The sequence below is a fragment of the Physcomitrium patens genome, chromosome 25 (genome assembly GCF_059467195.1).
Source record: "Physcomitrium patens ecotype Gransden chromosome 25, ASM5946719v1, whole genome shotgun sequence".
Lineage (NCBI taxonomy): Eukaryota > Viridiplantae > Streptophyta > Bryopsida > Funariales > Funariaceae > Physcomitrium > Physcomitrium patens.
The window spans coordinates 5,905,231-5,915,127 of record NC_143434.1 but is presented as its reverse complement, the minus strand read 5'-3'; the positions used below and the strand labels follow the sequence as shown (position 1 = coordinate 5,915,127).

Genomic DNA, 9,897 nt, shown 5'->3' with positions numbered 1-9,897 from the left:
TGTTAAGCCATGTAGCCAAGGTATTCCAAGTTTGGCCGGAGAGAATTGACCTCAACCGCATCTATTAATGGAAACGCATAAATGTGCTTCTATTTCTCGCATGTGAACACTGTTTACTGTTGCACAATCGGAGTAATTTGAGGTCTAAGAATACAGATTTGAAGTCAGAGTGTCCAAAAACAGCCTTAAGAGATTTCCAAAAGTGTTACAACGTGAGGTATTTGCAGACGTGGTTGAGCGAGGGGGTCAATACTCTGTAGCTCATGGTCTGATTTATCTTCATACAATGAACTAGTTTGGAGTTGGACTTAGTCCCTAGCACAAATTATTGCCATGAGACTGGCAGTGCGAAGGAGAGCCAGCAGGGGTTGGTGGCAGCTTGGCGCCTCGTAGGAAGAGCATGCATTCCTATGGATGACAGGTGGTCATCTCGAAGGCGAAATGGTACCGACGGATCGACGATGTAGCATCTCAGGAGAAGCTTCATTTTCCTTGGAAAAACCTGAAAGGAAAGCGCTTCTCCAGAATGGAATGCCGATCCCTCTAATTCTAATGGAATGGGTCATGCGCCTGTATCAGAGGATGAACTGGTCGAGTGGTGGGCCAATTTCCTAGACCATATGAGTTTCACACCTTCGAGACCTGATTGCTCGGTGGTACCACCTGCTGATGAAACTGGAAAACCCGTGCTTTTGAGCCACCTGCGTCGACAACTGTGCAGATGCTACGGCAGATGCTCGACACCTTTCCAGTAAGATCTTAGTTTCATGACCTCGGTAGTCAGCACTCTGAACAGTCAAGTCCATCCCTGCTAAGAATTTGGCTGCGGGGAAAAATTCCCTGGTTTTTTACAGTGACGATGGAGAAGGGTGAATGGTGCCGAGTCTTGCATTGCGAGTCATCACCCCGGAAATATTTAAACCGCTGCTGTTGCAATTATTTGCATCTCGGATCAATTGCGGCTCCCACTGCCTCAGGGAGCTCACTTGCGGGCTCAGGGTTTTGCTGCATAAGTTGTAGGCTTGGTTTGCAGAAACAGAGTAACATTGATTTGCAAGGAGCTATATTTGCAACATGGCTATCTCTAGAGCTGCTCTTCTGTGCACCCTCGTCTTAGCAACAGGATTTTTTCTCACAGTTTCGTCTCAGACTGTACCAACTCCAGAGGAAGATTTTGACGCCTGGATTGCACGTAACCAAGCCAAGTATGAGGCTCAGAACTCCGAATCAACTGTTTTGGACACTCAGACCCTTCCAGGTGGAGATTTCAGCGTCGAGGCAACCCCCTCGCCGCCACAAGAGGCCACTTGCATAAGGACAGTGGGGAAGAAAGGGTCTGGAGCGAAGTACACAAAAGTGAAAGCTGCAATCAAGTCGATTCCTAAAGGCAACTCTGTTCGATGCGTCATCAGAATTGCTAAAGGTTTCTACAAGTAAGTGTTTGTGTTCACCATCTTGGACAATGTTCGCTAACTTTGTCATGAAGGCTCGAAAGAAGTCCTCTAGGCAGTACGGCAACTCAATTCTACAAGCGCCTTTGGCAAATTAAACTCGGGATTTAATGTCTTAAGTAGCTGGACATGGCCATGAAAGAAGAGCTTCTGAATCAGATCAAACTGGTGGAATTCTGATGTGGCAGGGAGAAGATCGAAATCCCAAAGGATAAGCCCTACATAACAATTGAAGGAGCGGGTGCTGGCGTAACGATCCTGTCATACGGCGATACTGCAGAGGAAGCGGGTTCCACATCTCAGAGTGCTTCCTTCGCTGTCATGTCTGATTATTTTGTTGCCAAGGACCTCACCTTCGAGGTAAAAAAAAAAAAAAAAAAAAAAAAAACAAACAAACAAACAAACGAAACACTATCTCTTTAGTCATGCTTCTATCAGTCATCATACTCAAGCCACTAATTTTGTAAGCGTTGCTTGCAACCTCCTTCTGTACCCAACTGATTCGCATGCTGTGTAGCTAAACTGTCACTCTGCTTCCTAAAGACGTCATGTTCTAAAGTGGCATCACCATGGGTTGGGGAACAGAACTCGAGCCCTCCTCCACCAGGCGGTGCTGTGGGGCAGCAAGCAGTAGCATTCAGAATCGAAGGAGACAAGGCTCAGTTCTATCGCGTGGCCTTCCTCGGAGCCCAGGATACCTTATACGACAAGCAGGGGAGGCATTACTTCAAAGATTGCTACATCCAGGGCTCCATCGACTTCGTCTTCGGCAACGGTCAGTCGTATTATGAGGTAAAAACCTGCCAACTACATTCTCTCGCAACTCTTCAGTCACTCCGCGAAACGCTCAACTGAGTAGGACATCAGGAAAACAGGAACAACTCCAGTGAATTCCAAACTCACCGATTGAATCCCAATGCAGACATGTCATTTGCACTCGATTGCCAACCCTGGCAGCGGGTCCTTGACCGCCCAGAAGAAGATGACGAAAGCGGAGACTAGCGGGTTTTCCTTCGTTCGTTGCAACGTCACCGGGAACGGGCCTATCTACATTGGCCGCGCTTGGGGTCCTTACTCCAGGGTCGTGCTCCTGTACACCGACATCTCCGCCCCCATTATTCCCGCAGGGTGGTACAACTGGGGCGATCCTGCTAGAGAAAAGTAAGATCTCCACTCCCTCTCTTACTTCACCACCATCTCCAGATTGTCCATCACCACCTAAAAAACACACACACTTCCGAGTTACCCCTACAGCTTTCCAATCTTGCTAGTATCATACTTTTCTAGACTTGAGAGGATGCCGATCCAACAAACTTAAGTTACAAACTGTCGATGCTTCAGGACGGTGTATTACGGGCAATACAAGTGCACAGGCGTCGGAGCTGACACCAAGGGACGAGTGAACTGGTCCAAGGAGCTTACCGACGCGCAGGCGCGACCATTCTTGTCGTGGAATTTCGTCGATGGCAACCAATGGATAGGCAAGTATTGATGCGTCCGAGCTATGCACTGAGCCACTACCGCCACCGACAACGACACATCCTTGTTCTGATCAATCTTATGAGTTTTCCATGTTGGGCATGTGACATCGAGTGAGGCCAAGCTCACAAGAGATCGATGCCTCCTCGACGCCGCTGTCGATGCTTCCGGGGCAGTCCCATTCATCGTCGACGTCGCTCAGTGTCCCAAGCTCACTTTACAAGCAGAACCTCACACAGCACCTCTTCCATTACTTCATAGCACACACAGAAACACTCACACAAACCTCTGCTTTCTTTCCATGCTTTCATTCACATGTAGACGGTCTACCAAGCAACAAATGAATCGCTGGAAGTACCAGGCTATCACTAATAATGCTCATTCTCATAATAAGCTTCACTGTTCTGCATGAGTTTGGTATCGTGGACAGTTGTATCTCATTTCATTCAGCTAAAATAAAAGTTCGTATTTTTTTGCATGTTGTTGTTGTCGTTATGGTTTTGTTGTGGACATCTTGAGCTGTGAGTATGTTTGCAACTGAGGTGACGCAGAAGATTGTGTAAAACCTGCTGCTGATTGATTGAAAACTGTGTCTGTGTGTGTGGATGAAGTGAATTGTTGAGGTCTTCATGTGGATTTTTTTGTGGCTTTGTATTGCAATGTGATGGTGTGATTTGTGTGTCAATGGAAAGGATTAATTGTAGATAAAAGTTGAATTGTTGAGTATGGTTGAGTTTTCTTAGGGCATGATTATGAGAGCTAGATTGTGTAAACACGAGTATAAAAAAGTATGAATTGAGGTTTGTATGTATGAAAGTTTCAAACCAATTTTTGCAATTTTTCTTGTATAATACTGTATGTAACTAAAATCTTTGTGCTACAAAATATGCAGTGACACAACATGTACTGCAACTTGGAATCAAAGAACAATTAAAACAGATAACAGACCTATAAATATGAAGGGGGGGGGGGGGACAACAACACAACACAACAAAAAAAAATTCAACAAAACTTAAATAAAAAATATTATCCTTTAATTTTTTAGATTTTTGGTAAATTTTTTTTTGGGTTTGTAACATTCAAAACTATAAAATTGCAGAAAGGTATTAAAATAAAGTAATATTTCAAAGAATCAACAATTTAAAAATTCGTAAAATTTAGTTTGTAAGAAGATGCTACTCTTAGGAATACTATAAGTAAAAGTCAACATTTGAATCTATTGTCATAGAATTCAACGATAATTTGGATAAATATATATATATATATATATATATATATATTTGGATTATTTTTATATAATCTATTTTTAGTTTTAAGACTATCTTCTGCAATTGTTTTTTGGAAAAATGATCTATTGTATAACTATATTGGATAAATAATAATTATAATTACCATAATATTAAAAACAATTTTAAAAATTATTCTTTATTCTACAAAGCAAAAGCATCTTCAATATGAACAGCAGATTTGTAGATGCAATTTAATATTAGAATAAATTAAATGATTGATCCATGATGGATTCCACAAATATTAATTCATTCATGTAACTAATAGAATAAAAAAAAAAAAAAAAAAAAAAAATGTTATTTTATGATTTCTTATGATTATAGAATTTTATGTAAATATTTCCAAAAATTATTGAAAAACTGGTTTATTTTACTTCAATCTATCATAATGATCAAAAATTGCAACACTTTTAAATTAACTTTATAAAAAAATTAAATTAACATAATTAATTTGCAAAATTCATGTGTGTTTGTGTGTATATATATACATATATATATATATATATATATATATATAGTATATTTATAAATATGTATATTCACAAAAACATATATGACATTAAAAACATGATTAGAAATATGTCTATTCAAAAATAGTTTAAATGTTCTTAATCAATTTATTATATTAATTTCATTTCATTTAATCAGAGCAGATGAAATATTTACAAATTTCCTAATTCATAACAGACATGCTTCATATAATGGTAAGGCTTTATATCATCCTTCAAATTATTGACATAACAAAAAGTGAATCTGCTTGTATTGTTTCTAATAACCATTCTATACCCTCATTATTTATTTGTTTATTTATCAAGTGCACACCAATTCCCAAGTATCCAATCGTCCAACAAAGATTTATTGTTGGACGTCCATCAATGAATCTTTGTTGACGAGTTTGGATAAATCACATATCAATTGTCTGCTCAAATATAAAAACAGTGATGCTGGTCTGTTTGAACACTCCCCCATTCCCCAAACAATGAACTCTGCACACACTTCGCACTAAAGTCAGAAAGCTGACCAGACCCATCCAGTAGTTTCTAATATTTCGGTGTTGCCTCTCGGTCAGACCCATCAGAAACTACTAGTTCAGGATACACGTACACACACACACACACACACACATATATATATATATATATATGCAGAGACATACATACATACATATACAAATGAGGTTCCTGTAAAACCTGCATTCTTCCTCCACAACTAACTGGAATATCTCGGCAGAAGCAACGCTTGTGGATAGAATGAAGACCTGGCAAGCATATTCGAAGTCTAGTGGAATCTGCGAAAATCTGTCTTAGTGGTTCCAACACAGCCGGTCATGTTTTCTACTTTTTGTAGTTGTCGATATTTGTGTTGTTAAATTTTCAGTTTTTAATTTATTTTTTAAAACTCTCTTCAAACAAGTTCGGCACTTCGGCACCGATGATCACAACCAACATGGCACTGGTGTCTGTAGGTGCTTTCAGTGGCGACATTGTAACGTGAGCACAGGATTTGCAGAGTCCAGTCAAGTCTTGTGGGCTTTAAACTTGAGCTATGAGCATCCGTTGATATCTGTTCTGCAACTGTCTGTTTCGAACAAGATGATATTTTCCATGGATTTTTCTCTTTATTTATCTGCTCAGGCTACAACTTTGAATACAACCGTGATTCAAATCACACAAATCAGAACACAAAACGCATTAACATACTCTAAGAAAACAATTCATGAAGAAATTTCGATCAACCATAATACACATTCCATTGTGCTGTATCTGTCGGTGCACCACTTCTTCACTTTGTTCCAGGTCTGAGCGACTTGCTGGGTTTGTGATCCCTGAAAAAAGAAGTTAGATCCAGCAATTTGTGTTGGAAACATTATATCTATAAATATGATCAATGTTACACAATATATTGTGTGTACAATATTGACACCAAGAGTCACAACTCTTGGTGCAAGGTCAATACTTAATAGATAGTATTCTATACATGAGACTAGTGTACTATATGGAATAATTCTGCCAATGCTCCCACTAGTATACTAATCTTCATCCTTGAATTGAATTTCATCTATAGCAAAAATTTATCCATTTTTAAAATAGATATGTATGAGAAATGTAGGGTTTCAATCTTCTTTTTGGTGTTACAATGTTAGAGGGATTTCTCATAGTTCTCTCATTGCTTTTTCAATTTTGACAAGGTATGTGATTTATTTTGTTGATTTGTATTTGCTTGTTGCTTCATGTTTGCTGTTTGTACATTTCTTCTTTCTTTTTTGTTGTTTTTTGTTTTATTACCAAAAAATTCATTGTTACTATTGAAAGAGACATTGCAAATGTAGACATAATAGTGGATTTTGGAGCAGGCATCCATACAAGGTCAGTTGCAAATGTAATCACCTTGATGGCAAGCTTTGCAGCAAGTATGGCAGCAAGCTTCGCAACAAGCATAGTAGCAAGCTTTACAACAAGCTTCATGGTAAGCTTCCCAACATGCATTATTATAGCAATCAGGGCATGTTTTGCTTTTGTTTTCTCTTAGCAGTTTTGATATAAAGGTTTTCTTTTGTATTTTAATATTTTATGGATTTGGAATAAGTTATTTTACTAGATTGTCTCCCACTCCATGATGTATCAAAATATGGATGTTGTGTAAGGTCTTGTTGTTTTGAGTAGACAAATCAGGCTTGAATGATTCTAGTTTGCTTATTTTGCATTTAGAAGAAGTTGATATATGCTTAATTAAGTTAAGCATTGGAAATATTAGTCTTTGGAAAGAGATTTTAAAAATATATCTACTATCATATGTATGATTACGACATAGTGCACTTTGATTTCTTTGGCAAAGATCTTTGCTTTGGTGGAATTGTATTGTGTATCCACATGTTTGCTTCAAGAGTGATATTTAGAATTTTTACTAAGAACATTGGTACTTTGATTAACATAGGACTAGACTATCTCAAAAATCAAAGATCCTTCTAATCTACAACAACATAAGGCCTCATCACAAAATAAGACAAAACAAATCAGAATAAAATTGAATAGAACTAAAAAAAATAAGACATGAAAGATAAAACTGAGTAAACAGAAACAAAACAGAACAAATCTTAATAGAAAGATGCAGAACCAAACTTTACTAAGAGAAAAGATTCAAAGCTATATCTAACCAAATTCTCCAAAAGGCCCTCGCCAATCTTGTTTATACCTTATCCTATCACCCTGGATTTTCTAAAATGATCTTAGGTAGTGGACTCCTCCTAGATAACTGCCTTTAACTTCTTTTTTAGAAGGTTTTATGGTGGATCCTATCTAAATAATTGCCCTAAATTCTTTCTAAAATATTTCAAAGTAGATCTTACCTAGTCTACTAATTTAATCCTACTTCTAGAAATTTTCATAATTCTAACTATCCATATAATTATCTTATCTATACCTTGTTATAGTTAATCCCCCTCCACTAACGCAGAACGTCTTTGTTTTGCTCTTGATGGTATCTCCAAATTACCCCTTAGCAATGGATGAGGTTTTGTGTAGATTTTCAAGTTGCATCGTAAATGGGATAACCTTTCCAAAGAATTTTGTACTGAAGTTGTAGACATCCACTCCTACAACGAAGGTAGTGATGCTCCAAAATGTTTTCTACTTCATATTCTTATTGGTTACCAACTACAACTAGTGGTGGTAGTGGTGGTTGATATCAATCCAAAAAGCACTTTGGTTCAATATGAAATTCCTTCAATTTCTAAATACAAAAAATTGGATGAACTTGAATATATGGTAAAAGTTGGAGGCGGTATGCAACATAAGAAATTACTGCAGAAATACAAAAAGATCCAAGCCACCAAGGTGGCAAATTGGCATTAGAGAGTATCACATGGTCACCCTCTTGGAAGGTCTTATATTGCCGATGGTTATCCGCATATTGCTTTTATTGATTCTATGCAGTAAAAAGGCAGTGTCGTGTCTCTTATAAGGTTGTTATAAGCCATTGTATATATTCTTGTATTATTGGTGTCGATGAGATGATAGAGAGTTGTTGGCGTAATCAGATGTTGATCGGTATTAAAGAAAAATTATGAATGATTGATACTTGTTTGAATACTATCATTGTAAGGAAATTTTGAGGGCGTCAAGTATTTATTCCAATCATTATGATGAACCGCTACAAATGCCCGTAGCATATCCTCCAAGGTTTGATTTGGACGCTCTGTTTGTCCATCCATTTGAAAATAGAAGGCTATAGATATGGCAAGTCGTATGTCTAGTAGCTTGAATGGCAAGTCGTATGCCTAGTAGCTTGAATGGCAAGTCGTGTGTCTAATAGCTTAAACAAGGCTTGCAAAAAACTTTCCATGAAACGTGGATCTCAATTTGTAACGATGACACAAGATAATCCATGGTGATAAAAGATAATATCAAAGAATACTTGTGCAAGCATTAGGGCATCAATATCCAAGCACACTGTAGCCAAGTAAAGTTGCTTCAAGAATTGATCCACAAAGACAATAATTGCGATATGATTATGACGCATTTGTAGCAAATATACAATGAGATCCATAGTCACATATTCCCAATATGCCATAGATAGTGGAATTGGCTGCAATAGTTCAAAAGATGTTGCATTGCATATTTTGTTATGTTGACATGACTTACAAGAGTATACAAAGGCTCAAACATCACAATCCAAACCTATCCAAAACCATATCCTTGAGATCCTTTCAAAGATCTTCTTTCATCCCAGATCTCTAGATATTAGAATATCATATCCTTCTTGAAGTATGCGCATCTGGAGTTTAGTATTATCAAGTACATAAATTTATTTCTTAAAATAGAATAAGCCATCAGTAAAAATATAATCCTAATATTATATATTATCTACCTTCAACTGATTGCTAATCATCTTAGAATAAGCATCCTGTTGCATAGCTTCTTTCTATTCTGTATCTTTCATTAGATCTGAAATAATACTACTAATAGTAGCAACTTTTGTCTTATCTTCTAATTTTTCCTTCAAATCTGGTCTCTGTGATAAATTATCTACTACAATATGTTGTTGTCCTTACTTGTACTCAAGCTGAGAATGAGAAAGCTACAATTATTCTTTTCAATAATGATGTCACGATTTCATATTTTCAAGTGAAAATCATGTAGCAAGGGTCGATGGTCAGTCCAAACAACCATTGGCTTCTCTAATAAATAGTGTTGCCACACCTTTGTGGCATGTATAATCACTAATTATTCCTGATCATATAGAGTAATTGTGCTCTACCCTTTTAAGCTTATGTAATTCATACACCACAAGTTGAAGGCCTCTATCAAAGTCTTATTGAAAGACCACTCCAATAGCAAAGTTGAAAGTATCAATGTCAAGCATACAAAGGACATTCGAATCACACGGTTATAATATTGGAGCAGTAATAAGTATTTTTTTTAACTTATCAAAGATATTTTGCTGCTCCAATTTCCATTCAAATGAGGCATCATCTCTAATATGTTTGTCAATGATGTAGTAATATGAACAAAATGGTGATAGTATCTAGTAAGGTCTAAAACCAAGCAAACTTCATAAGCATATTTGGAGATTAGTCAATCCTTCATTGCTTTCACCTCATCTTGCTCCATACACAAGCCTTTGGAGGATACTACATACCTTAAAAAGTTGACTTTTGACTTTCAAAGTTGACTTTTGACTTT

At 37.3% G+C, this 9,897-nt stretch overlaps 1 protein-coding gene and 2 long non-coding RNA genes across 3 annotated transcripts; 2 read left to right on the top strand and 1 right to left on the bottom strand.

The window, feature by feature from the left end:
• Window positions 1-957: 957 nt before the first annotated feature.
• LOC112277451 (putative pectinesterase 53) lies at window positions 958-3,408 on the top strand. The gene is made up of 5 exons (XM_024509789.3): window positions 958-1,433; window positions 1,640-1,811; window positions 2,037-2,243; window positions 2,374-2,612; window positions 2,793-3,408. The coding sequence occupies exons 1-5, from the start codon at window positions 1,075-1,077 to the stop codon at window positions 2,941-2,943; spliced, it is 1,128 nt and encodes a 375-aa protein (XP_024365557.1). The 5' UTR covers window positions 958-1,074; the 3' UTR covers window positions 2,944-3,408.
• A 1,395-nt stretch (window positions 3,409-4,803) lies between these two features.
• LOC141044933 (uncharacterized) lies at window positions 4,804-6,111 on the bottom strand. The gene is made up of 2 exons (XR_012216737.1): window positions 5,407-6,111; window positions 4,804-5,202 (listed from the first exon to the last, which is right to left on the bottom strand). It is a non-coding gene; the product is annotated as an uncharacterized LOC141044933 (long non-coding RNA).
• Window positions 6,112-6,168: 57 nt separating this feature from the next.
• LOC141044934 (uncharacterized) lies at window positions 6,169-8,738 on the top strand. Its single transcript, XR_012216738.2, has 4 exons — window positions 6,169-6,404; window positions 6,570-6,682; window positions 7,151-7,446; window positions 7,716-8,738. It is a non-coding gene; the product is annotated as an uncharacterized LOC141044934 (long non-coding RNA).
• Window positions 8,739-9,897: the final 1,159 nt, after the last annotated feature.

Bases quoted from the DNA above. Each gene is read 5' to 3' on its own strand.
- LOC112277451 (XM_024509789.3), top strand. From the start codon at position 1,075: ATGGCTATCTCTAGAGCTGCTCTTCTGTGCACCCTCGTCTTAGCAACA. The intron at 1,812-2,036 runs GTAAAAAAAAAA...GTTGGGGAACAG, and splicing joins CCAAGGACCTCACCTTCGAG to AACTCGAGCCCTCCTCCACC. The intron at 2,244-2,373 runs GTAAAAACCTGC...ATCCCAATGCAG, and splicing joins ACGGTCAGTCGTATTATGAG to ACATGTCATTTGCACTCGAT.